Source organism: Phyllobates terribilis, unplaced genomic scaffold (assembly GCF_046119375.1).
Source record: "Phyllobates terribilis strain yellow unplaced genomic scaffold, ASM4611937v1 Scaffold_12__6_contigs__length_324123572, whole genome shotgun sequence".
NCBI classification, from domain to species: domain Eukaryota; kingdom Metazoa; phylum Chordata; class Amphibia; order Anura; family Dendrobatidae; genus Phyllobates; species Phyllobates terribilis.
Genome location: NW_027362772.1, coordinates 291,490,272 through 291,515,487, shown reverse-complemented (window position 1 = coordinate 291,515,487; position 25,216 = coordinate 291,490,272). Strand labels below are relative to the sequence as shown.

General features: G+C 48.4%; 1 protein-coding gene across 1 annotated transcript in view; it reads right to left on the bottom strand.

Moving 5' to 3' along the window:
* Positions 1-14,278, bottom strand: part of LOC141172718 (nicotinamide N-methyltransferase-like) — a 54,479-nt gene extending 40,201 nt beyond the window's left edge. Inside the window, exon 1 of the mRNA XM_073657185.1 lies at positions 14,063-14,278. Within this exon, the coding sequence (XP_073513286.1) occupies positions 14,063-14,213 (151 nt within the window). The 5' untranslated portion in view covers positions 14,214-14,278. The remainder of the gene's footprint in view (positions 1-14,062) is intronic.
* Positions 14,279-25,216: the final 10,938 nt, after the last annotated feature.

Genomic DNA, 25,216 nt, shown 5'->3' with positions numbered 1-25,216 from the left:
GACAATTTAGAACAGAAAGAATAGAGCATCACACATAGATTAGATAGATAGAAACATGTCAGTCACATATATAATAAGTACAGTGACAGTGTTGGTTACTGTACTTGTTATTTAGTGTTAAAATAAAGGATTTATTTAAAAAAATAATAGTGTTTTCATGCACCTGTCTCTTTAAAAAAAAACGCCGGCAATTCATCAGCAACATACAACGGTACCCGACAATTTAGAACAGAAAGAATAGAGCATCACACATAGATTAGATAGATAGAAACATGTCAGTTACATATATAATAAGTACAGTGACAGTATTGGTTACTGTAATTGTTCCCCGTAATTTTAGTCTCTAGCGGAGGTTAAGCAGACGGCTGGGGCAGATGTTTGAAGCCTGGGAAGAGGGTAATACCCACGGAGCTTCCCAGGCTACTAATATCAGCTCCCAGCTGAATACCTAGCCTTTACTAACTATTAAAATGGGGGACCCAAAAAAAAACTGACGTGGGGTCCCCTCTATTTTAATAGCTAGCAAAGGCTAGACAGACTGCTGGGGGCTGATATTAATAGCCCAGGAAGAGTGCCATGAATATTGACCCCCTCCCAGGCTAGAAACACCAGCCGTCAGCCGCCCCAGAAATGGCGCATCCATAGGATGCGCCAATTCTGGCGCTTAGCCTCGCTCTTCCCACTGCCCTGTAGCGGTGGCAGTGGGGTAATAGGGTTGGGGTTGATGTCAGCTTATAATGCCAGCTGACATCAAGCCCAGGTTAGTAATGGAGAGGCATCTATAAGACACCCCCATTATTAACCCCATAGTGAAAGTTAAAAAAAAACACAAACAACCAGAATAAAGTCCTTTAATTGAAATAAAGACACAATACTTTAATGTTCTAAATTAAACTCTACTTACCGTCACGCCCATTCCAGCTGAAGCCAACGATCTCCTGCAATAAAAGTAAAATAATAAACCAACCTCATCCTTACCTTTCCATGGTTCCCAGGATGGCTCCAGCTCTGCTACATTGACATGACAGGCTGGATCGCAGCAGAACGCTGCCATCCAGCTTGCCATGCTGCAGACACTGAGAACCTCCTCAGTGAAGTTCCTCAGTGTCTGGCTGTGACGGCATACAGATGAGCCGAGTTCATGTCCAATGAACTCAGCTCACCTCATGCATGTCACTGACAGCGTGGGAGAATTCTCCTGCGCATGCGGTGCCGGCAAATGACGTCACCGCTTGAGCAGGAGAATTCTCCCACACTGGGACGGCATTGAGATGGCAGGCTGGATGGTAGCAGAACGCTGCCATCCAGCATGCCATCCTTCAGAGACACTACGGAGCGCAGGCATGCTTGCGCTCTGCGTTCATGCCATCCTTCAGAGACACTGCAGAGCGCCAGCATGTGTCTCTGAAGGATGGCCATAATTAAGCCATATAATTAGCATCACCAACCCACTTCTCTGTCTTCTGAAATGCTCTCTGCTCGCAATTAAAGAGGATGCATTGCAGGCAAAGCATGATGAGATGGAGCAAGGAACCATACAGGGTGATTACACACAGCCCAGCTTCATCTCATCCCAACATGGATTGGGTGACATTGAGGAAGAAGAAGAGGCGGAAGAACAGGAGCTAGTTTTCTGTGCTATAGACAGTACTAACTGCACAACTGTCATATCGTCTGTTCAGCGTGGATGGCCTGAGAACAGTGAGGATGAGGAGGATGAGGAGGAGAGCATGGTCAGTCGTCCTCTTGGTGAGGACATGGAAGTCTTGCCTGTTAGCAGTCTGGCACACATGGCTGAGTTTATGTTATGCTGCCTTTCCCGTCCCCCTCGCTTTGTCCAAATTTTGAGTGACAGTCATTATTATTGTTCCAGTGCCGGACAGGCCTAATAAAAGGGGGCAGTACGAGAAGGCTCTTGTTGCGGAATTATTAAAAAAATTCCCATCTGAAAACGCTGGCGGCAGAGGTAATAGTTCGTTGGACAACCAAGGAGTAGAGGCGAGAGAGCCACAAATGCAATCCTGCAGAGGCAGGGGAACACTGTCAAAGTTCTAGGACAGTTTTCTCAGACCCTCCCATCACACAAGCCCTGAGGCACAAGGAGTGCAAAGTTTCGGAAGATGGTGAGGGAGTACCTTGCCGACCGTACCAACATCCTCCGTGATTCCTCTGTGCCTTATAATTATTGGGTATCCAAGCTGGGCACGTGACATGAACTGGCTCTCTATGCCTAGCGTTTTGTCAGAGCGGGTTTTTAGTGCCGCTAGTGGAACTATAACTATAGGCACATCCGCCTGTCAACTGAAAATGCTGACAGGCTGACTTTAATATAAATGAACAAGGGCTGGATTGGGCCAGACTTCTCAAAACCACCGAGTGATAGCAGCGTAACAAACTCAAATACAGTGTCTTTTTTTTGGGAGGTCTAACTCTATTCTCATGCACGTCTGTCTTCACACCCAGACATGGGTATATGCTCACTGATTTTCATCCTGCACCACCATATCTACCATATCATCATATCTACGTCTTGCAAGGGACATTGGAGTTCCTCCAAATTTTTGGCAGCCGTTACATTCATTGCATAGGCAAACAGTATAGGAGACCCACTTCCTAATAATGGGCACATTGTTTTAAGGAGGCCCTCCGACCGCTACGTCTCTTGCAATGGGCTTTGGAGTTCCTCCAAATTTTTGGCAGCCATTGCTTTCACTGCATAGGCAAACAGTATGGAAGACCCACTTCCTAATTATGGGAACATTGTTTTCAGGAGGCCATCTGACCTCTACGTCTCTTCCAAGGGACATTAAAGTGCCTCCAAATTTTTGGCAGCCATTGCAGTCACTGCATACCGAAGAACAATATGGGAGAACCACTCGTTTCTAATGGGAACATGTCATCAGTAAGGCCCACCTCTATGTGTTTTTAAATTCTTATTGGGGATTTTCCTAAATTTTGGCAGCTGCTGTACTCACTGCATACCCTATAATTGTATAGCAGACCAGCTCCTTTCTAATGGAAACATGTCATTACTGTGATCGAGCTCTATGTGTCTTTAAATTGTTATTTTGGTTTTTCCTAAATTTTGGAAGCTGTTGGACTCACTGCATTTCCTATAACTGTATAGCAGACCCACTCATTTCTAATGGGAACATGTTGTTACTGAGGCCAACCTTTATGTGCCTTTAAATTGTTATTGGGGTTTTTCCCAAATTTTGGCAGCCCTTGCAGTCACTGCACTGCACTGCACAATAGGAGACCCACTCCTTTTTAATAGGATTTTTTTTTACTGAGGCCCTCCTCTATGTATCTTTAAAGGGGTATTAGGGTGTGTCCAAATTTTTTCTGCCCTTTCAGTCACTGCATACGCATTAACAGTATAGGAGACCCACTCTTTAATAATGGGTACAACAAAGCATAGTCGACTGCTCGCCCTTTAAGAATAATAAAGGTGGCCTGATGGCCCTATAAAAATAGTCTTTGTAACTTTCAGAGTCCCTCCTTAATAAATGAAACAGGATGTGTCTGATGATGTCTCACACACCACATGGCAAGATAAGGTAGTAAAATGATAAAATGACATTTTCCGGTAAATGTATTTTTCACCATTGAAAGCAATGCAAAAACGCATCAAAAAAGCTACATGTGAACATAGCCCAAGGTGTAGAGGAGGATTTTTGTTTTTGGTTATTTATTTTGCCTTATATACAAGTCATTACCCTGGAAAGGATGTTGCTTAACATTTTTCCCAAGAATATCCATTTTGTTTCGTTTTTGTATGTTTTATTGTGAGTTCATAAAAGTGGCGTAATACCTCTGAAAACGTTGTTGACAGCAGTGACCTGGGAGTCAGAGATGCTTCGAGGGGTCTTCTCCATGCTGTTCCCATGTCATTTGAGCATTGTTCCTATAGATTTGTGCAATTTTTAGGCCCTCTGCAGACCGCTGGGGGGGTCTGCCTGAAAAATGCTCGCGTTTCCCATAGATTTACATGGGGCTCTTTGCTCGGACCGAGCACTCGAGCATTCCAATTTGCTCAATTTCTGTGAGTCCTTTCACACATTTTTTAGACCAGCTTGTGCACTTGCAGAACAGAGTCCAAGTCTGATGTGGTGAATGACTGGAGAGGATGGTGCACTTCTGATTGAGTCTCAATCTGCTGGGTTGGCTGTAGTGGAAGAGGTATCATTCCTAATTCTACTATTTCTACTGTAGCGAAATTGATGCCACTTCACTGGTGTCTGTCACTAATTTTTGTAAATGTGGAGAATCCTGATTGGGTCTCCATCTACTGGGTTGGCTGTAGTGGAAGAGGTGTCTGTCCCCATTATAGTTACATAGTTACATAGTTTATAAGGCCAAAAAAAGACAAGCGTCCATCCAGTTCAGCCTATTTCTTGTGCACTGCAGCTATTCCGCAGCGTTGGTCCAGGGGAAGGCAAAAAAAACAAAAAAAACATGCGGTATAGGCCAATTTACATCACTGAGGAAAAATTCACTTCCCGACACCAATCTGGCAGTCAGATTAAATCCCTGGATTAATTAACTATCACTAAGCATAAGATGTAATTTTATTGTTCTCAAGAAAGGCGTCCAGGCCTCTCTTGAACTCATTAAGTGAGTTGGACATCACCACTTCCTCTCCCAGAGAGTTCCAGAGTCTCACGGCTCTGACCGTAAAGAATCCACTTCTATGCTGGTGCAGGAACCTCCTTTCCTCCAGACGCATAGTGTGCCCCCTCGTCTTTGTCACCATCCTTGGTATTAACAGGTCATGGGAGAGATCTCTGTACTGCCCCCTGATGTATTTATACATGTTTATGAGGTCTCCCCTAAGCCTTCTCTTTTCCAGCGTAAATAGGCCTAATTTTGACAACCTCTCTGGGTATTCTAGTCCCTCCATTCCCTTTATTACCTTAGTCGCCCTCCTTTGTACCCTCTCTAGCTCCAATATGTCTTTCCTGAGCACCGGAGCCCAGAACTGTGCACAATATTCTAAGTGCGGCCTTACCAGCGCTTTATACAGAGGAAGAACAATGTTCTCATCATATGCCCCTATTCCTCTTCTGATGCATGCCATGACTCTATTTGCCTTCGCAGCTGCTGCCTGACACTGGGCACTCCAATTTAATTTGCTGTTAACCAAGATGCTCAGGTCCTTCTCCATGTCAGATTTCCCCAACGGTTTCCCATTTAATATGTATGGGTGACTGCTGTTTTTCTTTCCCATGTGCATGACCTTACATTTATCAGCATTGAATCCCATTTGCCATTTTTTGGCCCAACTCCCCAATTTATCTAAATCCTCTTGTAGCTGTGCCCTATCCTCATCTGTATTAACTACTTTACAAAGTTTAGTATCATCTGCAAATATTGCTATTTTACTATGCAACCCTTCCACTAGATCATTAATAAATATATTAAATAATATAGGGCCCAAGACAGACCCTTGAGGCACCCCGCTAGTAACCCTGACACACCCTGAGCTTACTCCATTGATAACCACCCTCTGCTTTCTATCACTCAGCCAGCTATTTACCCACTTGCACACATTATCCCCCAGACCAAGCATTCTCATTTTATATACCAACCTTTTGTGTGGCACGGTATCAAACGCTTTGGAGAAGTCAAGGTATACAACATCCACTGACTCTCCCCGGTCCAGCTGTGAGCTCACCTCCTCGTAGAAGGCCATCAGGTTTGTTTGGCAGGAGCGATTCCTCATGAATCCACTACTTCTAATCTACTGAAATTGATGGCACTTCGGTGGTGTCAGGCCCGAATTTTTTTAATGTGAACACTCCTGGTTGGATCTCCATTTGCTGGGTTGGCTGTAGTGGAAGAGGTTTTGGTCTCCATTATAATTGTTACTAGCTATTGAACCAGTTCTATGCCCGGGTGGTGAGCATTTTTATTGGTATATGCTCCCCCATCCTGTTACGTGCTGCCTCCATCCTGTTATGTGCTGCCCCATCCTGTGCCCCCATCCTATTATGTGCAGCCCCCATCTTGCTATGCGCAGCCCTCATCCTGCACCCCCATCCTGTTATGTGCAGCCTCTATCCTGTTATGTGCAGCCCCATCCTGCTATGTGTAGCCCCCATTCTGTTATGTGCTGCCCCCATCCGGAGGCCGGGGGAGGAGTGTGACGCCAGAGTACGCGTGTGCCCATACGTCGCTGTCCAGAGCCAATGTGTCTTCACTAAAATGGCGCCGGATAGCGCGCTATGCATATGCACCTATTGCGATGCCACACTCCTTCCCGGACTCCGGCCAAAACAGAGGTGCCAAGGCAACATTCCTTTGGGTCAGGTATGTACTTGTGGCGCCAGAGCTCTCGGTATGCATTCAGTGTCAACGCATACCGCAATCTATGGCACCATATACTTCTCTTACCTGTAATGGCTGGATGCGTTCTTCTGCCTGGAGCCAGACTGTGCAGGCGCATTGCGCATGTGCAGTCTATAGAGGCTTTTGGAAGAGCAAATGTTGTTCCTATCTTCAAAAAGGGGAAGAAGGTGGACCCAGGGAACTATAGGCCGGTGAGTCTGACTTCTATACCAGGAAAGATCTTTGAACTAAGTATTAAACAACATGTATGTAAGTACCTGGATAAGAATGAAGTGATTAACCAGAGTCAGCATGGGTTTGTAACTAACAAGTCATGTCAGACTAACTTAATTTCCTTCTATGACAGAATCACTGACTGGGTGGATCAGGGAAATGCTGTAGATATAGTATATCTTTACTTTAGCAAAGCATTTGACAAAGTATCTCACACCATCCTTATTGAAAAAATTAGCAAGTATGGAATGGACAAGGCAACTGTTAGGTGGATTCATAACTGGCTTAGTGATAGGACTCAAAGAGTGGTCATAAATGGCTTCACATCCAGTTGGATGAATGTCTCAAGTGGGGTACCACAGGGCTCTGTCCTGGGACCTGTATTGTTCAACATATTTATCAATGATTTAGATGAAGGAATTGAGGGTAAACTGATTAAATTTGCTGATGACACAAAGCTAGGAGGGATAGCTAACACTAGAGAAGCGAGAGAGAGGATTCAAAAAGATCTAAATAAACTGGAGCAGTGGGCAGTAACTAATAGAATGGTTTTTAACAGGGAAAAATTCAAAGTACTACATCTGGGCAATAAAAATGAAAAAAGCATATACAAAATGGGAGGAATAGAGCTAAGCAACAGCACATGTGAAAAAGACTTAGGTATACTAATAGATCATAGACTAAACATGAGTCAACAGTGTGACGCAGCAGCAAAAAAGGCAAATACAATTCTGGGATGTATTAACAGAAGCATACAGTCTAGATCACGTGAAGTCATTATCGGACTTTACTCCTCTTTGGTCAGACCTCATCTGGAATACTGTGTCCAGTTTTGGGCACCACATTTTAAAAAAGACATCGACAAACTGGGGCAAGTTCAGAGAAGAGCGACCAGAATGGTGACCGATCTGCAAACCATGTCCTATGAGGAACGGTTACAGGATTTGGGAATGTTTAGCTTGCAAAAAAGAAGACTGAGAGGAGACTTAATAGCTGTCTTCAAATATCTCAAGGGCCGTCACATTGAAGAAGGATCATCTTTATTCTCATTTGCACAAGGAAAGACTAGAAGCAATGGGATGAAACTGAATGGGAGGAGACACAGATTAGATATTAGAAAAAACTTTTTGACAGTTAGGTTGATCAATGAGTGGGACAGGCTGCCACGAGAGGTGGTGAGTTCTCCTTCAATGGACGTCTTCAAACAGAAGATGGACATACATCTGTCTGAGATGATTTAGTGAATCCTGCTTTGAGCAGGGGGTTGGACCAGATGACCGAGGAGGTCCCCTCCAACTCTACCATTCTATGATTCTATGAGAAGGACACATCTGTAGTTATATTATAGATGGCCCCCAATTCTGTTAATATCCCCCATACTGGTATATATCCCTCCCCTTCTTATTATATGCGGCCCCCATCCCATCCCGGTATGCATGGCTCCCCTGATCCCCATCCTGGTATGCATGGCACCTTTCCATCCTGGTATGCATGGCACCCCTCCATCCCAGTATGCATGGCATCCCTCCATCCCGGTATGCATTGCGCTCCCCCATCCTGGTATGCAAGGCACCCATCATCCTTATATGCAAGGCCCCCATCATCCTTATCCTGGTATGCAAGGCCTCCCTCATCCCTATCCTCATATGCATGGCACCCCTCATCCCTATCCTCGTATGCATGGCAGCCCTCATCCTTATCCTGGTATGCATGTCAGCCCTCATCCTTATCCTGGTATGCATGGCACCCCTCATCCTTATCCTGGTATGCATGGCACCCCTCATTCCTATCCTGGTATGCATGGCACCCCTCATCCCTATCCTGGTATGCATGGCACCCATTCATCCCTATCCTGGTATGCATGGTCCCCTCACCCCTATCCTGGTATGCATGGTCCCCCCTCATCTCTATCCTGATATGCATGTTACCCCCTCATCCGTATCCTGGTATGCCGGGTACTCCCTCATCCCTATACTGATATGCATGGTACCCCTTCATCTCTATCCTGGTATGTAAGGCACCCATCATCCTTATATGCAAGGCCCCCATCATCCTTATCCTGGTATGCAAGGCCTCCCTCATCCCTATCCTCATATGCATGGCACCCCTCATCCCTATCCTCGTATGCATGGCAGCCCTCATCCTTATCCTGGTATGCATGTCAGCCCTCATCCTTATCCTGGTATGCATGGCACCCCTCATCCTTATCCTGGTATGCATGGCACCCCTCATTCCTATCCTGGTATGCATGGCACCCCTCATCCCTATCCTGGTATGCATGGCACCCCTTCATCCCTATCCTGGTATGCATGGTCCCCTCACCCCTATCCTGGTATGCATGGTCCCCCCTCATCCCTATCCTGATATGCATGTTACCCCCTCATCCGTATCTTGGTATGCCTGGTACTCCCTCATCCCTATACTGATATGCATGGTACCCCTTCATCTCTATCCTGGTATGCATGGCCCCTCATCCGTATCCTGGAATGCATGGCCCCTCATCCATATCCTGGTATGAATTTTACCTCATCCGTATCCTGGTATGTATGGCCCCCTCATCCCCAATCCTGGAATGCATGTTACCCCTCATCCGCAATCCTGGTATGTATGGCCCCTCACCCGTATCCTGGTATGCATGGCCCCTCATCCCTATCCTGGTTTGTATGGCCCCATTCATCCCCAATCCTGTTATTCATAGCCCCTCATCCCTATCCTGGTATGCATGGCCCCCCTCATCCCTATCCTGGTACGCATGGCACCCTTCATCCCTATCCTGGAACGCATGGCACCCCTCATCCCTATCCTGGTATGCATGGCCCCCCTCATCCCCAATCCTGGAATGCATGGTACCCCTCATCCCCAATCCTGGTATGTATGGCCCCTCACCCGTATCCTGGTATGCATGGCCCCTCATCCCTATCCTGGTTTGTATGGCCCCATTCATCCCCAATCCTGTTATGCATGGCCCCTCATCCCTAACCTGGTATGCATGGCCCCCTCATCCCCAATCCTGGTATGTATGGCACTCCTCATCCCTATCCTGGTATGTATGGCCCCTCATCCCTATCCTGGTATGCATGGCACCCCTCATTCCTATCCTGGTATGCATGGCACCCCTCATCCCTATCCTGGTATGCATGGCACCCCTTCATCCCTATCCTGGTATGCATGGTCCCCTCACCCCTATCCTGGTATGCATGGTCCCCCCTCATCCCTATCCTGATATTCATGTTACCCCCTCATCCGTATCCTGGTATGCCTGGTACTCCCTCATCCCTATACTGATATGCATGGTACCCCTTCATCTCTATCCTGGAATGCATGGCCCCTCATCCATATCCTGGTATGCATTTTACCTCATCCGTATCCTGGTATGTATGGCCCCCTCATCCCCAATCCTGGAATGCATGTTACCCCTCATCTGCAATCCTGGTATGTATGGCCCCTCACCCGTATCCTGGTATGCATGGCCCCTCATCCCTATCCTGGTTTGTATGGCCCCATTCATCCCCAATCCTGTTATTCATAGCCCCTCATCCCTATCCTGGTATGCATGGCCCCCCTCATCCCTATCCTGGTACGCATGGCACCCTTCATCCCTATCCTGGAACGCATGGCACCCCTCATCCCTATCCTGGTATGCATGGCCCCCCTCATCCCCAATCCTGGAATGCATGGTACCCCTCATCCCCAATCCTGGTATGTATGGCCCCTCACCCGTATCCTGGTATGCATGGCCCCTCATCCCTATCCTGGTTTGTATGGCCCCATTCATCCCCAATCCTGTTATGCATGGCCCCTCATCCCTAACCTGGTATGCATGGCCCCCTCATCCCCAATCCTGGTATGTATGGCACTCCTCATCCCTATCCTGGTATGTATGGCCCCTCATCCCTATCCTGGTATGCATGGCACCCCTCATCCCTATCCTCGTACGCATGGCACCCATCATCCCTATCCTGGAATGCATGGCACCCCTCATTCGTATCCTGGTATGCATGGCCCCCCTCATCCCCAATCCTGGAATGCATGGTACCCCTCATCCCCAATCCTGGTATGTATTGCCCCTCACCCGTATCCTGGTATGCATGGCCCCTCATCCCTATCCTGGTTTGTATGGCCCCATTCATCCCCAATCCTGTTATTCATAGCCCCTCATCCCTATCCTGGTATGCATGGCCCCCCATCCCCATTCCTGTTATGCATGGCACCCCTCATCCCTATCCTGGTACGCATGGCACCCTTCATCCCTATCCTGGTATGCATGGCACCCCTCATCCCTATCCTGGTATGCATGACCCCACTCATCCCCAATCCTGTTATTCATAGCCCCTCATCCCTATCCTGGTATGCATGGCCCCCCTCATCCCCATTCCTGTTATGCATGGCACCCCTCATTCCTATCCTGGTATGTATGGCCCCCCTCATTCCCAATCCTGGTATGCATGGCCCCTCATCCCTATCCTGGTATGCATGGCCCCCTCATCCCTATCCTGCTATATATGGCCACTCATCCCTATCCTGGTAAGCATGGTACCCCTCATCCCCCAATCCTGGTATGTATGGCCTCCTCATCCTTATCCTGGTATGTATGGCCCATCATCCACATCCTGGTAAGCATGGTATTCCTCATCCCTATCTTGGTAAGCATGGTACTCCTCATCCCCCAATTCTGGTAAGCATGGTACCCCTCATCCCTATCCTGGTATGTATGGCCCCTCATCCCTATCCTGGTAAGCATGGTACTCCTCATCCCCCAATCCTGGTATGCATGGCCCCTCACCCCATCACGCTGCACACACACAAGAAAACAAACACTTCTACTCACCTTTCTTCCCTGTGCTCCAGCACTGCGCCCCATTCTGGGGGAGGCCTGGGGAGGAGTGTAGCGCCGAAGTATGTGCATGCCCATACCGGGCTGTCCGGCGCCATTTTGTTGAACACACAGTGCAAATGTGCCATGCTTCCCCACAGTTAGTTGGGCGGTTGAAGAGTTGTGACTCAGGTGAAAATAAAGGCAATTGGGGTGCCATCTTTGAGGACTGTACTGTGTGTGATGTTAAGGTCAAGGAAGAGGAGCAGAGGTCACTTGATGCAGTGCTTGTTGTCTACTGTAGCACATGTTCTTTCTGCCCCTCATCTACAAGGTGTACCACTGTGCCAAAGAACAGGAGTGGAGTGCAGTAAGAGAAGTTTTCAAAATGCTGCACAATTGCTCTCTGCATCAAATCAAACCTACTTCTCATCTCTCCTATCATATATGTCTCACAACCCTAAACAGCTATTCAGTACTTTAAAGTCCATCCTCTGTCCATCAGTTCCCCCCTCCTCTCCTCTCCTTTCATCTTAGCTGAAGACTTAGCCTCATTCTTCAAGCAGAAGATTCACAATGTAGGGCTAAGCTTTTGATTAAAGTCCTAACAGCCCCTCCTCATAAGTACTTAACTCTTCTCCTTCAAAACCAGCTTCTCCACCATCGCAGAAGATCATCTTTACTCTCAAAATCACATCTCACCACCTGTGAACTTGACCCAATACCATCCCACCTCATTCCAAACCATAGCACAGTCTTCATCCCAAGCCTAACCCTCCTCTTCAACCTGTCACTAACAAATGGCATCTTCTCCTCAAGATTCCAACATACCTCAATCACACCCATCCTCCAAAAGCCCTCCCTTGCCCCATCCTATGTCTAGATATTGCCCCATCTCACTTCTCCCCTATGCTTCCAAACTACTGGATCAACATGTCCATTTTGAACTGTCCTCCCACCTCTCCTCCTGCTCTCTCTTTGACTGCTTACAATTTGGCTTCCGACTGCATCATTCCACTGAAACTGCCCTGACTAAAGTCAACAACGACCTACTATCTGCCAAATTCAAGCAAGACTACTCTGTCCTCCTCCTCCTACACCTCTCATCTGCCTTCGACAGAGTACACCATTCCCTTTTCCCAAAGACTGTCATCTCTCGGCATCAGAGCCTTGGCCCTTTCTTGGATCTTTTCATACCTAACCGACAGGACATTCAGTGTCTTCCACTCACACACCACCTCCTCATCTCACCCCCTATGTGTTGGTGTCCTCCGAGGTTCATTTCTAGGACCCCTGCTCTTCTCCATCTTCACCTTTGGCCTGGGACAGCTCATGTTCTCATGGCTTTCAGTATCACCTCTATGCTGATGACTCTCAGATCTACCTGTCCGGACCTGATATCACCTCCTTACTGACCAGAATCCCAGAACGTGTGTTCTCTGTTTCATATTTCTTCCCTGCTAGATTTGTAAAAATTAACATGGCTAGAAAAGAATACATCATCTTTCCATCATCTCATTCATGCCCCCCAAATGACCTATCCATCAAAGTGAATGACTACTCACTCTCCTCAGTCCCGCAAGCTTGACTCTGATCTGTCCTTCAAACGTCAGATCCAAGCGCTTTCCACTTGCTGCTGACTCCAACTTCAAAGTATCTTGAGGATCCACACATTCCTCAATCATGAATCTAGAAAAACACCAGTGCACGCCCTCATCATCTCCCGCCTCAACTACCACAAGCTCCTGCTCTGTGGCCTCCTTTCCGCCACTCTCGCACCCCTCCAATCTATCCTAAACTGTGCTGGCCGATTATTCCACCTGTCACCCTGCTATTCCCAGGCTTCTCCCCTCCGTTAATCCCTGTGCTGGCTCCCTGTTGCCCAGAGACTCCAGTTGAAAAGCCTAACTTTGGCATACCAAGCCATTGAAAACCTGTCTCCTCCATACATGTGTGACCTAGTCTCCCTGTACTAGTACCTGCACGCAACCTCCCATCCTTCCAAGATCTCCTTCTCTACTTCCCTCTCATCTCTTCTTGCCACAATCGCATACAAGATTTGTCCCGTGCATCTCCCCTACTGTGTAACTCTGTACTCCAACACATCAGACTGTCGCCTACCATGGAAACCTTGAAAAGGAAGCTGAAGACCAATTTCTTCTGACAAGCGTACAATCTGCAGTATCCCTCTCTCCAGCAAACTGCTGCATGACTAGCTGCACCCTGACCTACTGTATCTTCACCCATCCCTTGTAGATTGTTTGTGTGCCCTCACGGGCAGGGTCCTCTCTCCTCTTGTACCAGTCGGTGACCCCTTTTCACATGTACAGCGCTACGGAATAAATGTCGCTGTAATAATAATAATAATTATAGCACTATGGGTCAATTGATGGCACTTTCCAGGTGTCTACCCCTAATTTGATGTGTTTTGGTAGCTTTTGGGCTCATTGAAGGTGTTGTGTATGCATTTTTTTTGCCCCCCCCCCCCCCCCCCCCATTGAATCCTATGGCATTTTGTAATGTTCGGCGAATATTGCAAATTCGGTGAACGTAATCAGAACCGAATGTTGAAACATTCGCTCATTTCTAGTCATAAGGTGATTTTGATCAGATACCATTGATGTAAATAATATTGTTATATAGTAAAGGTTTGAAAAAAATGATTAAATATTAAACAATGCATACCTTCTGTGAAAGTTTTTCTGAGATTTTCAATGGGAAATTTCAAGAAATCCTCTTCAAAGACCATTTCTGGGCTATTTGACACATAATGCTCCAGAAATTGTCTGGAATCAAAGCCACATTTATGATAGAGCTTATAGTCTTTGGAATCCATTGTCTAATCTTGTATCACAGACAGAATGACTCTCCCTAAACTCAAGGACTTTATATAATAACTAGAAATCTAATTTGCAATTTTAAAAAGCTGCTAAGTGTTACTTATCATATCACAAGGTATTTTCATGAGTCAGTCATGCGGATGTGTTATAATATATTTCCATGGAAAACTATTACTATTTCAGTGATAAAACCAGTCCTCTTGACAAAGTCTCAGTATTCATAAACTAGAGAACATAAGGAAATGAAAATCCAGGTGATCGGCGTTTCCACAATGGGAGTCTGGTAGAGTTGGATACGTTTTTTTTTTTTCAAAAGGAGGTTGAAACAGGGATCGTAAAATATCCATCATAATGGAGCTGAGCTCATCTATGATTTTTATTAAAAATGGCATTTGAAAAACAACGCGTTTCGGCTGTATGCAGCCTTCATCAGGGGTCACAGACAGCTGATGAAGATGTCACCTCCTTTTTAGAAAAAAAAAATTTATCCACTCTCTACGACACTCCCACTGTGGAAGCGCCGATCACCTAAATTTTCTTTTAACCATAAGTCCTTAAAAGCAATATCTTTATTCCATGAGAATAAAAAGTCCGGCAAGCAGGGAGAGCGGGGAAGAAAAAAGCAGACAACAGCTGTTTCGCGTGAAGACGCTTCTACAGGTCTGTGTTACACACAAAACATGACATCACATCCTTTATATGCAAATTAAGCAAGAACACATGATCACAAAATAAAAAAACACAAATCAGAACAGAATCATAATAACATAGAAAAATCCAGACGATCATTTAAGCCCAATGGACCATTAGCATTCAGGCGAATGATCCATTTAGTTTCGATTTGAAGCGGCAGCTTATTCAGATTGCCGCCTCTACTGGGAAAATGAAGCTGCTCTAAGCCAGCAAATCTCAATGATTTAGGGTTAGCATTATGAAATTCAGTAACATGCTTAATAAATCTTTTAGAGCCCTTTTGGGCTTCTAGGGAATGTAAATGCTCCCTGATCCTAATAAATAAAGAACGTATAGTCTTCCCTATGTAAAAAAAATTACAAGGACAAAAAATTACATAAACAATATTCTTTGACCTACAGGTAATGAAATCCTTAACAAAATGTGTGATCGGGCCAATACGCAAGGGATTAGTCGTGAGGTGCAGATTACAAAAAGAACAAGAACCGCATCTGAAATTCCCGGAGGGAATGTTTTTCTGGAACCAATTTTTAGATTCCACTGGAAGTCTGTGTTTACTGACTAAGTCTCCTATATTCTGACTACGCATGTAGGATACTGTAGGTTTGTTTTTGGCCACTGATAATAAATCTGGATCAGACTCCAAAAGATGCCAATTGTTCAAAATGGTTTTTTTAATCGCATCATTATTGGGACTATGTTTAAAATGAAAAACTAACATTTTAGTAGCCGTCTGTGCATGATGGGAGGATGACTTATAGCGTTTTGATAAAAGACTATCTCGTGTAAAGTTTTGTGCTTTCTCAAGTGCGGTATTTAGTTCATGTCTAGGATCACCACGAGCAAGAAAGTTGTTTTTCAACTATGAAGCTTGATCAAGAAAGGTTTGGTCAGAAGTATTCAATTTGCGCAGACGGAGAAATTAGCTGTATGGAACCCCAGATTTAGTATGCACTGGATGAGAACTATTATAATGTAACATAGTGTTACCAGCTGACGGTTTTTTAAATAATTTTGTGTGAATGGTATTATTTTTAATTGAAATGGAAACGTCCAGAAAATCGAGAAAAAGTCCCCCAAAATTCGCAGTAAAATTCATATTAGCTGTATTTGTGGTGTTCAAAAACTGAACAAAAGACGTAAAATCTTCTGCGGTACCCGACCAAACGATGGAAATATCATCAATATATCTTAAAAAAGCTCTAATATACTTAAACGGATTTTTAGAAACAAATGAAAAAATTCCTTGAAAATTTTTTTAGCGCATGAAATATGAAGTATGGAAAATGAATAGCATTACTGCTGTAAATAAATGAGAAATCTTAGCGCATAAATTGGCCAATTCATGTGTACCTGACAGCCGCGGTAAGGCGTTTCTCGATGTCAGGACCTATCAATGTGAATACCTCTCTAAGAGACCTCTGTCTGCTTATGTGTGGGAAAGACAGATCCTGATGCATTTAAAACCACCTGTGGCATGGGGGTGGGGGTGGAGTGCTCAGTCAATGCTGAATCTAGTAACAAAGAAAATGACGGCACTTCCACTACAAAAACTAGGTGTGAACAGGTGCTTACTAAGAGCAGCTACCTCCATATATAATGAACAAATAAAGTAGCACACTGTAACACCGAGTATACAGATATGAAACACGAAACATGAACAGCACAACCGCTGCAGAAAAATAGAAACAAATGAAAAAATTCCTTGAAAATTTTTTTTTTAAAAAGCTGCTAAGTGTTACTTATCATATCACAAGGTATTTTCATGAGTCAGTCATGCGGATGTGTTATAATATATTTCCATGGAAAACTATTACTATTTCAGTGATAAAACCAGTCCTCTTGACAAAGTCTCAGTATTCATAAACTAGAGCACATAAGGAAATGAAAATCCAGGTGATCGGCATTTCCACAATGGGAGTCTGGTAGAGTTGGATACGTTTTTTTTTTTTCAAAAGGAGGTTGAAACAGGGATAGTAAAATATCCATCATAATGGAGCTGAGCTCATCTATGATTTTTATTAAAAATGGCATTTGAAAAACAACGCGTTTCGGCTGTATGTGACGCGCCCCTGGGCCTGTGTCGCGCTGCGTTGCGCACGCGGGAGCTTACCCGGAGCCGGATCTGTTTAGGGTTGTAGTCTCGTGGCGGTGACCCGGTCCGTGCCCAGGGAGTCAAACTGGACGGCAGTCTGTTAGCGGTAGAAAATGGTTGATGACTACGCCACCCGTTGAATGCAGCCAGGGGGCTGCTGCTGCAGGGCAGACCGCTGAGGCCGGTGGAAGGATGGTGCAGCGTGATAGTATAACCCCCAACGGGAGGGGTATGGCCTCAGGGCAGCCGACGTGGATGATGGGGGTAGCAGGAACCACTCAGAGACGGTATGGTAGCGTTCAGGGTCTTTACTGGTAACAACGATAGACCCTCCCGGAGTACTTGCTAGCGAACGGGGCCTGGTCAGTCCTTGAGCAGATGGGATCTCCCCTGGCCAGGCGTAGTTGTAGGCCTCCCAAGCTGACTGTACTCTTCTGGCTACCTTGCTAGAAGCTGATGTAAGTAGCCCACGTCCCTGAGTGTACCGTGTGGTGCTCACCCGTATGGCCGGTGACTCGGGGCCTTCTAATGGCTTCCGCTCCACGATGGCGGTGCTGGTCCCACGCGTGTGACCGGGCCTTCGGGCTTCTGGGCCAGGGGACCTGAAATCCCCTGCCTGACGGATTCTGCTGCTGGGTAGAAGTTAGTCCCCACAGCCTCGGACTCCAGGTCCGGTAAAGAATCTTCTTAGTCAGGGCGAGCTCTTTAGCTGCCAGCCCCTGACTCCTTGTGACTCTGCTGCTTCCTATGCTGCTCTTGTCTCTACTCTTCCTGGACTCCTAACCCTGCCTCAGCCCCGGGTTTATACAGGGGAAGTTCTTCCCCTCCCAAGGCTGGGCAGGAGGTGTGGCATGCACAGGATCCCTGACCAAAGGACCTCCCACCTGCTCTCAGACGTAATATCTCTATCACTGTGACAACCAGACCCCTGGGGTGTCACACTCTCCCCTAGTGAAATTTAGTACTCCGGGACTAAACACTTTTTAGAAAAATATAACAAGGTATATCAAAGAACAATAAAATACAATAAGGAAACACAATAAGATGGTCACGGATGTCCGCAACCGGGTGCAGTCTTTGAAGAAAAGCAAAGGTGTCCATTTCACCAACACAGGGAGACGTAACCAGGTAGGGGTCTGTCCTACCCCGAGTCCTTAACAGTCTCTAGTCCATCCTGGGTTACGCTCCAACTATATACAAAGGATTCCCGGTAAATCCACCGAAGACTCCTAAAAACAACTAGAAACACAAAATTACACACAAGCAACAATAAACAGGTAAACATTGTAAAACAACTTAAACATTTAGATCCTCCAACGTGCGGGTAACTGGCCTCTAGTGGCCCTAGTGGACCTACGGAGCTGACTGTCTGGCCCTGAACTACAGGGTGTAGGAGCTGTCAAGGGTAAACTGGGCAGCTGTCTACCGGCTCTTTGTCTCACTAGGGGTACGGCAGGCTCACTATAAGCAGAGGGTGGATTCTCCTGTTCCGCTTGGGTGGAGTCTTCTGCCTCCTGGACCGGCTGCTCTTCCAGCTCTACCCGTTGCTCCGTAGGTTCTTGGGATGATGGTTGGAGGAAGGTGAGTACGGGTACCACAACTGCACCATTGACTTGAGTCCAAGACCGAGGGAAGTCCCCGAGCACGGTACTAACCATATCTTCCCTTTCTTCCACGGGTCGATGGTCTTCCTGTTCCTCCTCAGGGTTCCTCAGTTGTTCGGGGCACTTCTTCAGGTGGTCCCGGGATACAATGGCTGTGGTTTCCCCTCCGTCTTTACTGATGGTACAGACCTTCGGGTTCTCGTGGCTTGAGGGCAGTACGGTGTACGGGTCCTTCTCCCACTGGTCGTCCAACTTGTGGAGCCGTCTCTTCCTCTTCAAGACCTGCTCTCCGGGTACCAGGGGAACAGCGGGAGCATACTGGTTGTAAGTCTTCTCTTGTCTTTCCCTAGCCTGACAGAGACTTCGCTCCACGCTCTCCTGTACTTTCCGGTACTGCTGCTGCCTCTCTGTGTCCCAGTCCGTTTCTGGTGAAGTGTCCTCGGGCGTCAGGACTCCCATTTCCAGGTCAACAGGTAACTTACCAGGTCTTGCCCTCATTAGGTAAGCCGGGGTACAGTTGGTGGAACCTACCGGGATGTGGTTGTATAGGTCCACCAGATCGGGCAACTTCTCAGGCCACAGACTGCGTTCTTCCAGGGGCAACGTTTTTAGAAGATCCATTACCACCTGGTTCATTTTCTCACAAAGTCCATTAGTTTGCGGATGGTAGGGTGTCGTCCTTATCTTCCGGCAGCCATACAGATTGCAGAATTCCTGGAAGACCTCCGCTTCAAAGGCAGGTCCCTGGTCCGTCAGCACTTGGTCCGGGTACCCGTGTGGACGGCAAAAGTGCTGCTGGAAGGCTCTAGCTGCTGTTCGAGCCGTTAAGTCCTTGACGGGGACGACAACCAGAAACCGGGAGTAATGATCCACGATGGTTAACGCGTAGACGTAGCCACTTCTGCTGGGGGTCAGTTTTACATGATCCAAGGCTACCAGTTCCAACGGTTGCCGGGTGACGATGGACTGCAGGGGAGTCTTCTGGCTGGCCCGGTCCTTCCTTCTCAGATTGCACGGGCCACAGTCTCTGCACCACTTCTCGATGGTTCCCCTCATGCCTACCCAGTGGAACCGCTCGCGCAGCAGGAACTCCAGCTTTTTCCACCCGAAGTGTCCAGCTCCGTCGTGGTATGCCTCCATCACCATGGCTGCGTCTCTTCGTGGCACCACTACTTGCCAGAGTAGTTCATGCGTCCTGGAGTTAACCATTCTGCGGCACAACTTCCCCTTGTAAAGGAACAGTCGACTCTTCTCTGCCCATAGTTGTTTGGCTTCCTCTGGAGCGTCTGATTCCAGGCTAGCCTCCGGGCGAGTCAGCATCTCCTTCACCAGTCGGACGGCAGGGTCGCTGTCTTGCGTTTCCGCCCAGTTGTAGTGAGGTAAGGGGTTCAACGTAGCAGCCTGCTTACTCCTTACCCGGTGGGAATACTGGATAGTCCCATGACGGTGGAACGCAGGGAGTTCAACTTCTTCCAGTCCCTCCGGATCTTCTCCTCCGTCCGGCAGGTTGGGCATCCTGGACAGGGCGTCCGCGTTGGTATTGGAGCGCCCTGCCCGGTATTTAATTGTGAACTCGTAGTTGGACAGACGGGCCATCCACCTCTGCTCCAGGGCACCGAGTCTTGCCGTGTCCAGGTGTGTCAGCGGGTTGTTATCCGTGTATACGGTGAACCGGGAAGAAGCGAGGTAATGCCTAAAGCGCTCGGTGACTGCCCATACCACGGCCAGGAACTCTAGCTTAAATGAGCTGTAATTTTCGGGGTTCCTTTCGGTGGGTCGCAGTTTTCGGCTGGCATAGGAGATTACTCGTTCTCTCCCCTGCTGAATCTGGGACAGTACGGCTCCTAGCCCGATGTTACTGGCGTCGGTGTAGAGGATGAAGGGCTGGCTATAGTCCGGGTACGCCAAGATTTCATCCCCCGTGAGGGCCATCTTCAGCTGGCGGAAGGACTCTTCTTCTAGCTTTTCCCATTTGAAGGGCGGCTTCTGGTTCTTGGCCTTCCGGGACTGGCCTATCAGGAGGTCCTGCATAGGTGCTGCCTTTTTGGTGAAACCGGGAATAAACCTTCGGTAGTAGCCTACCAACCCTAGGAACTGCCGCACTTCTTTTACGCTGGAGGGGCTTGGCCATCCCTTAATTGCGGTGATCTTATCGGGGTCGGGAGCCACTCCGTCAGCGCTCACCACGTGTCCCAGGTATTGCACCTTTGGTTTCAGGAGGTGACACTTGGAGGGTTTCACCTTTAAGCCGTAACTCGCCAGAGCTTCGAACACCTCCGCCAGGTGTTTCAGGTGGTCCTCATAAGTTTTGGAGTATACGATGACATCGTCCAGGTACAACAGGACCGTCTCGAAGTTTCTGTGGCCCAGACAGCACTCCATTAATCGTTGGAAGGTTCCTGGGGCGTTGCAGAGTCCGAACGGCATGCAGGTGAACTCGCTAAGTCCCATCGGGGTGGTGAATGCGGTCTTCTCCCGGTCCGCCTCTGCTACAGGAACCTGCCAGTACCCGCTAGTGAGATCCAAGGTAGAGAAGAAGTTAGCAGATCTTAAAGCAGCCAATGACTCCTCTATCCTTGGTAAGGGGTACGCATCCTTGTGTGTGATACGGTTGATTTTCCGGTAATCTACACACATCCTCATGGTGTTGTCTTTCTTTTTGACTAAAACTAGTGGGGCTGCCCAGGGGCTACAGCTATCCCGGATTACCCCAGCCTCCTTCATGTCTCTAAGCATCCCCTTGGCGTGTTGGTAATGTGCAGGGGGTACGGGTCGATACCTCTCTTTTATGGGAGGATGATCTCCCGTGGGGATGCGGTGTTCTACCCCCTTGACTCGCCCGAAGTCTAACGGGTGTTTACTAAACACTCTCTCATACTCTTGAACCACCCGATAGACTCCTTGTTTCTGGTGTGAGGGAGTGGAGTCAGTACCCAGATGTAGTTGCTGACACCAGTCCTCCATGTCTTTCTTAGAGCCGTTACCTTCCTCCGGGTGAGATGGAGGCAAGGGTTCCACAGATTGTATAGAATTTTGATTAGTGGTATATAATTTGGCTAGCGTGGCATACCGGGGCAGGTACACTTCCCTCTCCCCGATATTTATTATGCGAACGGGCACCCTCCCATGGCGTACATTGACCACCCCCCGTGCTGTCAAAATGGTGGGCCTACTGTCTGAGTAAACTGGTTCTACCATTGCCTGGTAATCTCTACCTCTCAGACCAATAGCTGCCCGGCACCAAATCATCATTTCACTTTTTGGGGGCATGGCAATAGGAAAAGGGTCACACATTCTTACGCTACCAATCTCACCGCCGGAGAGTTCCACTTGTTGCCGTTGCATCAGTGCCCGGATCTCTTTCTGGAGCACCCGCTGCTCGCCGGAGCTGGCATTCTTGGCAACCTGCTGTAAAAGGAAAATCACCTCTGCAAGACAATTTTCAATTACATTAGTTCCTAGAGTTATTTTTGGGTGACTCTCATGTTTGTCAATATCTACAATGATCAGTCCCTGTGCGGCCAGTTCGACTCTACCAATTTTGATGGTCACCTCTTTAAATCCGATCTGTGGCACGGGCTGACCATTGCTGGCGATGATACTCAAGTCGTCGTCAGGGTAGCGGGTAATATCCGAGTCATTCCAGTACTGCTTGAAGAGCACGTACGGGATGGTGGTGACCTGTGACCCGGTGTCCAGTAGGGCACTCATGGGAATGCCATCCAGTACCACAGGCAAGACTGGACGTCCTCCCACATATCTGTCGCGCCAGTTCGATGGGCCTGGTGATCTTTTTCCTGGGGGTTGGCCCTCTACCCCAGGTTGTGCCCGTTTAAAGAACAGTACCTTTCCATATGTCCGGGTTGATTGCAGCGGCGGCAGATGGGTCGTCCGTCCTCGCTGTATCGGTCACTGGGTCTTCCTCTGGCCGGTGGGGTCCTCCTTGGTCGACGCCACGGGATGTCCTCCGGCCCGGATGCCAGCTGGATCTTCCCTGGAGTGGAAACCTGTAAAGACTGCACAGTTCGGGTTAGCGCAGCAACGCTTTTAGCTAGCTCTTGGACCTGATGGTGTAGGTCTGGAGCCGGGTCATTGTCCAAAGCCTGCGCATCAGCTCCCACAGGCCCTGCTGACAAGGGCGCCGCCTCCTGGTAGTAAGTGGTAGTGGGGCGTCTGTGGGTCACAACGCCACCTGGTGCCGGTTCTCGGAGCACCCGGATGGCTCTGTCCTTGAACTGTGCAAATTCTAGATGAGGGTCCTGTAAGGCCATTGCCCGCAACTGGGTGCGGTGGGCATTGCAATATAAACCCTCTATAAATTGTTCGGTCAACAGCCTGTCCTCGTTTCCCACTCCATTAGGGTCGGTCTGCTTAATGGCCCTCAGGGCCTCTTGTAGGTTGAGTGCATAGTCCCTTATACTCTCATGCGCTCGCTGCTTGCACCCGTAGAATCTAAGTTTAATCTCGGCTGAGGTGCGGGTATCAAAGGTGTCCTTCAGCCGGGTTAGTATCCCTGCGACAGTCTTCCTCCCAGGTGGCCAGGATTTTACTTCCCTTTTGGCTGCCCCAGTTAGTTGGGCCACCAGGATGCTCACTTTTTGCTCTTCTGTGAGGGGGTACACCTGGAAGAGGCTATCCAGCTTTTCTCTAAAGTCATGCAGGGTATGTGACTCCCCTGAGTACTGGGGTAGCCAAGCTGCTCCCGGGATATAGGGCATGGTGAAGGGCATAACTGCAACAGCGGTAGCGCTGGCGGGGGTTGAGGCAGTGGAGCTCTCCTCCGTATCCGACATCTTCCTCCCCCCTAGTGGACCGTGGCCTACCTTGCGATGATCCTGTTCCGTAGGCCGCGGCTCCGCAGTGGATCGTCAGGGTTGAGGACCTTCCGTCGCGCTCCTGTGACGTCGGCGTCTGCTGGGCTCCTTCCAGGACCTTACGCAACGTCCGGACGTGAGGCGGGGCTTCAGTTCTCGCGCGCTTTCGGAGTCCACGCCCCTCTTCTTCCCGCGCGGCGTCCTCAAGATGGCGTCCAATGGCGGGAAAACTCCACGGATGGCGGGAAGAAGGCTGAAGATGGCGCCGGATGGCGGGAAACTTCACCGATGGCGGGAAGAAGGCTGAAGATGGCGCCGGATGGCGGGAATCTTCACCGATGGCGGGAATCTTCACCACTGGTAAGTTTGAACAGTCTTTGCTTTTCAGGCACGCAGTACCCGGTGGTTGCGGGCACGTGATCCTGCCGACTACGCCAAAGTTGACGCGCCCCTGGGCCTGTGTCGCGCTGCGTTGCGCACGCGGGAGCTTACCCGGAGCCGGATCTGTTTAGGGTTGTAGTCTCGTGGCGGTGACCCGGTCCGTGCCCAGGGAGTCAAACTGGACGGCAGTCTGTTAGCGGTAGAAAATGGTTGATGACTACGCCACCCGTTGAATGCAGCCAGGGGGCTGCTGCTGCAGGGCAGACCGCTGAGGCCGGTGGAAGGATGGTGCAGCGTGATAGTATAACCCCCAACGGGAGGGGTATGGCCTCAGGGCAGCCGACGTGGATGATGGGGGTAGCAGGAACCACTCAGAGACGGTATGGTAGCGTTCAGGGTCTTTACTGGTAACAACGATAGACCCTCCCGGAGTACTTGCTAGCGAACGGGGCCTGGTCAGTCCTTGAGCAGATGGGATCTCCCCTGGCCAGGCGTAGTTGTAGGCCTCCCAAGCTGACTGTACTCTTCTGGCTACCTTGCTAGAAGCTGATGTAAGTAGCCCACGTCCCTGAGTGTACCGTGTGGTGCTCACCCGTATGGCCGGTGACTCGGGGCCTTCTAATGGCTTCCGCTCCACGATGGCGGTGCTGGTCCCACGCGTGTGACCGGGCCTTCGGGCTTCTGGGCCAGGGGACCTGAAATCCCCTGCCTGACGGATTCTGCTGCTGGGTAGAAGTTAGTCCCCACAGCCTCGGACTCCAGGTCCGGTAAAGAATCTTCTTAGTCAGGGCGAGCTCTTTAGCTGCCAGCCCCTGACTCCTTGTGACTCTGCTGCTTCCTATGCTGCTCTTGTCTCTACTCTTCCTGGACTCCTAACCCTGCCTCAGCCCCGGGTTTATACAGGGGAAGTTCTTCCCCTCCCAAGGCTGGGCAGGAGGTGTGGCATGCACAGGATCCCTGACCAAAGGACCTCCCACCTGCTCTCAGACGTAATATCTCTATCACTGTGACAACCAGACCCCTGGGGTGTCACATATGCAGCCTTCATCAGGGGTCACAGACAGCTGATGAAGATGTCACCTCCTTTTTAGAAAAAAAAAATTTATCCACTCTCTACGACACTCCCACTGTGGAAGCGCCGATCACCTAAATTTTCTTTTAACCATAAGTCCTTAAAAGCAATATCTTTATTCCATGAGAATAAAAAGTCCGGCAAGCAGGGAGAGCGGGGAAGAAAAAAGCAGACAACAGCTGTTTCGCGTGAAGACGCTTCTACAGGTCTGTGTTACACACAAAACATGACATCACATCCTTTATATGCAAATTAAGCAAGAACACATGATCAGAAAAACAAAAAAAACACAAATCAGAACAGAATCATAATAACAAAGAAAAATCCAGACGATCATTTA